At 39.7% G+C, this 4,201-nt stretch overlaps 1 protein-coding gene across 1 annotated transcript in view; it reads right to left on the reverse strand.

The window, feature by feature from the left end:
* ACTR6 (ARP6 actin-related protein 6 homolog (yeast)) overlaps window positions 1–3,446 on the reverse strand; it is a 26,825-nt gene extending 23,379 nt beyond the window's left edge. The window contains exons 1-3 of the mRNA XM_012663985.1: window positions 3,379–3,446; window positions 1,077–1,194; window positions 480–548 (exon numbers count right to left, since the gene is read on the reverse strand). Coding sequence (XP_012519439.1) covers window positions 480–548; window positions 1,077–1,194; window positions 3,379–3,446 — 255 coding nt within the window. The remainder of the gene's footprint in view (window positions 1–479; window positions 549–1,076; window positions 1,195–3,378) is intronic.
* Window positions 3,447–4,201: the final 755 nt, after the last annotated feature.

Consider the following 4,201-nt stretch of genomic DNA (forward strand, 5'->3'; position numbering starts at 1 on the left):
AATAGGAAAAGGCCAAAGCTTCAAGATAACTCAAGTTCACATAATTCTCTCCCACACATTCTTGAGAAGTATCAAACTTGAACATTCTCTCAGCATACTTATGGTCACATTACAGACATTAAAAGCACAAAATTTTCTTGTAATATGTACACATTCAGATATGTAGGCAAAAATGTTTTATTGTAAAAATGACAATGATACAGTGAATTGGTCTAATAATAGTAGAAATCTGAAGTGAAATTTTAATCTTGAGTTTCTAGACTATCTTTACTCAACCTCCACTTCAACATGGAAATTCTATTCACTTGCATTTTTAAAATATTTAGAAAATCAAAGCTAGGGAAAGCTATTTTTAAAAGGTGACTGAAATATGTACTGAAAACATGATCATAAGTTTATAAATCTTAAAATATAATTTCTAATTGTTCATACAAATAGGACAGGGAAATACAATTTGAATACATACTCTAATTTGTTACCTGATACATTTCTTTTCCAAAAAGGTAATCCCAAACTTGTCTTTGAACATCCCAATTCACCAAGTAGCCCTAAAAAATATTTTTATAAATTTAATTATCAAGAATATTTGTGAATTTTTAAAAAATCAGAATAATATATTCTAAATCACTGGTTTCTATCTCTTTATGGTTACCTTCTCCAGTCTAATGATGCATGAATTTCAAACCAATTATACTGGTATGTTTTTCTCCTTTTAAAAGTTCAAAAAATTACAAATAAACAATAACTAAAACGTCAAGGGTTCAAAAGACACACCAACATATAGAGATGCCTCTCTAAACTTATTTTCTTAAATTAATGTATGTACATCACTTAGATTTAACATAAGTAAAATTCAGTACTCACAACCTGTAACTAAATCATGGTCATTTGTTTTTACCAAAACAATTTTATTTTGATTTTTGGTTTTAATTAGATCTTAGTTAAAAATTTTTAAATCACCTTTTCTTAGAGATCTAAAAATATTTCATACACACACACACAGCCTTAGACACACAATAAAAGACTACCTTTAAATTTAGGTCTACAATGCTAGAAATGATACATAATTGTATTACCTTTTGAAAAGGAAGGATGTAAAAGAGTCCAGAAGGGTCTTTTATTTCATCTATCTGGTTAGCCGTAAAAGTTTTAAGACGTGCCGTTTTTGACCTGAACTGACAGTTAGGAATGACCCTAGAAACAAACAAATAATATTCTCAAGAAATCCTTACAGGTGAGTATTGGTTCTTTGAGGAGATCCAGGGCTTTGGTAAAGGTCCTAGTCTTTCTTGCTTTAATTCAGAAATTCTTAATACCTAATTCCAATAAAAGATTCACAAGTTCAAAATTAGAGCCATAAAATTAAATTTCCTGAAAGCAAAGATTTTCAATCAGCAAGACGCTATAGGGTATAGATGCAGTAACTATTTTTAAACATAGTTGTTGCCCACCATGAGTTTACAATCTGTCAGGAAGACAAACTAGAGCCATTACCAATCATACACACATGTATGCATACAAATATATATATATATGATGATGATATTGAGATAATAACTGTAAAAATGTTTTGTGCTTGTTTATTTCACTTACTATACTGTCAGCATTTTCTCTACATGTTTAATTATTCTTTGAAGACATAACTTTAAGAAGCTGCATTATTGTCAATCTCATGGTTATATTATAATGTATTTAGTCAATCTGTTATTGTTGATTATTTAGCTTGCTTGCCATTTTTTTGCTACCTGTACACAAAGTCTATGAATAATACAGAGCATCCTTGTACTTACTCTTATCGAATACAGTACTTCTAATTAATTCCCTAGGTAAGTGATAACAGAATTGCTGTGTCGAAGGTTATGAACAACGTGATACACATTGCCAAAATGTTTTCCAGAATGTAACAATTTACATTCCTGCTCAGCTGGATTTCCCTCTTTAAAAAGAAATGAGGGGCCGGGCGCGGTGGCTCACGCCTGTAATCCTAGCACTCTGGGAGGCCGAGGCGGGAGGATTGCCTGAGCTTGGGAGTTGAGACCAGCCTGAGCAAGAGCGAGACCCTGTCTCTACTAAAAACAGAAAAAATTAGCTGGGCATGTTGATGCACACCTATAGTCGCAACTACTGGGCAAGTTGAGGCAGGAGGAGTGCTGAGCCCAGGAGTTTGAGGTTGCTGTGAGCTAGGCTGACGCCACTGCACTCACTCTAGCCCCGTCAACAGAGTGAGACTCCGTCTCAAAAAAAAAAAAAAAAAGAAATAAGGGTGGCTCACGCCCGTAATCCTAACACTTTGGGAGGCCAAGACGGGAGGATCGCTTGAGCCCAGGAGTTCGAGACCAGCCTAAGCAAGAGCGAGACCCCGTCTCTACAAAAAATAGAATAATTAACCGGATGTGGTGGCAGGAGCCTGTAGACCCAGCTACGTGAGAGGCTGAGGCAGGAGGATCGCTTGAGCCCACGAGTTTGGGGTTGCAGTGAGCTATGATGACGCCATGTTCTCTAGCCTGGGCAACAGAGCGAGATTCTGTCGAAAGAAAGAAAAAGAAAAGGAAAGAAAGAAAAAGAAAAGGAAAAAGAAAGAAAGAAGTGGAAAAAAAAGAAAGAAGTGAAAAAAAAGCCTCTAAATTTTACAGTGGAAAGGCATGTCTTTAAGTTTGCATATTTACTCTAACATATATTTTATGACTACACGTTATCAATGCCATTGTAGTATTTCTGTATTGTTTTGTTATTGAGACAGGGTCTCTCTCTGTCGCCCAGGCTAAGAGTGCAGTGGCCCCATCATAGCTCACTGCAGTTTGGAACTCCTGGGCTCAAGCGATCCTCCTGCCGCAGCCTCCCGAGTAGCTGGGACTACAGAAGCGCGCCACTATGCCCGACTGCATTTCTGTTTAACTGACCTTATCAATCAGGTCAGCCAGTGGACCAAACCCTTCAAAGTCTCTATACCCTAAGACAGTGCTTTTTAGACTTCTCTGGGACATGATGATCCTCAAACCTTTGAAGATCTGATGATACCTATAACCGTGTGCCCAGGAAAAAGCACGTACACCCGAAATGTTGCCCACAATTTCTGAATAGTCAGGAACTTTGTCTAGAGACTCCTTTCAGGAACCATCTCTAGAAGCCTATTTTCCTTGTCTACTTCCTGCTACAAAACGAAACATACATCCCACTTCCCGGCCGCGCAGCCCAAAACTAAAACCAAAATCAATTCCAGTGCAAAGCATCACAACCACCCACCCGGCTCCAACCAGAGCATCCTTCTGGCTCAAGTTAGGGTCGGGCGGGGGCGTCTGTAGATGTCCAGAGATGAAACATAGCACGTGAAACCACTAGAAGTGCCTGTCTTGTCCCTTGGCGAAAGCAAATACTTACGAGACATTTTCGTGGCTGTAACCGATTTTTGCGTTGTAGGCTCCATTATCCAGCACTAAGGTCGTCATTTCAGCACCGACCACACGGCAGCTGCCTGCCTTTCCCTTTCCGACCCTTCTGCTCCCGCTTCCTCCCGCACTCTATGGTTTTCTGGGCGGAGCGTTAGGACGCGCTTCCGGTCACCATAGCAACGGGGGACGCCGGAAGTCAGAGACTGCGGAGTGGTCTTCCGTATCAGCGGGCATCTACTGTGCTTCCAAGCCTAACCTGTTTACCTGCTGGCGAGATTCGAATGCTAAGTGCTTTCTGTCCCATTTGGTATTTGCTCTTATCTGCGTAAATTGACTTGCGCTTGAAAATTTTTCAAACCCCTGTAGCGAACCGGCTGCGTGTGTGTGTGTGTGTGTGTGTGTGTCCTCCAATAATATTGTTCAGTTATATTTCTTGGAGAATAAAGCGCAAAACTATACACAGCATGAAATTGGATATGAGGTCTCTCCAGCCTCATTCCCCGGCACTCCGTATCCGATCGTAGGATCCACCCACCCTGAACTGCATATGTGCTGTTCTGTCAATTGCCTCGCTCGTTTACTCACGTTCATACTCTCTTTTCTTGCCTACGTGTTTCTTCAAGACCGAGCTTATGAGTCTTTCTTATCCAAAAAAGTCTTCTTGAAATCTGACATGCTCCCTCTCCCTTCCCTGGAATTAGGAGGGCCTATGTGCACCTGTAATGCCCTGGGGTAATCCTTATATATCACAGTGGTTAAGAGAATTTTTGAAATCCAGACTCTGCCACAATATAGCTGTGTAGCTTTGGATG

Source organism: Propithecus coquereli, unplaced genomic scaffold, assembly GCF_000956105.1.
Source record: "Propithecus coquereli isolate 6110/MARCELLA unplaced genomic scaffold, Pcoq_1.0 Scaffold85, whole genome shotgun sequence".
Lineage (NCBI taxonomy): Eukaryota > Metazoa > Chordata > Mammalia > Primates > Indriidae > Propithecus > Propithecus coquereli.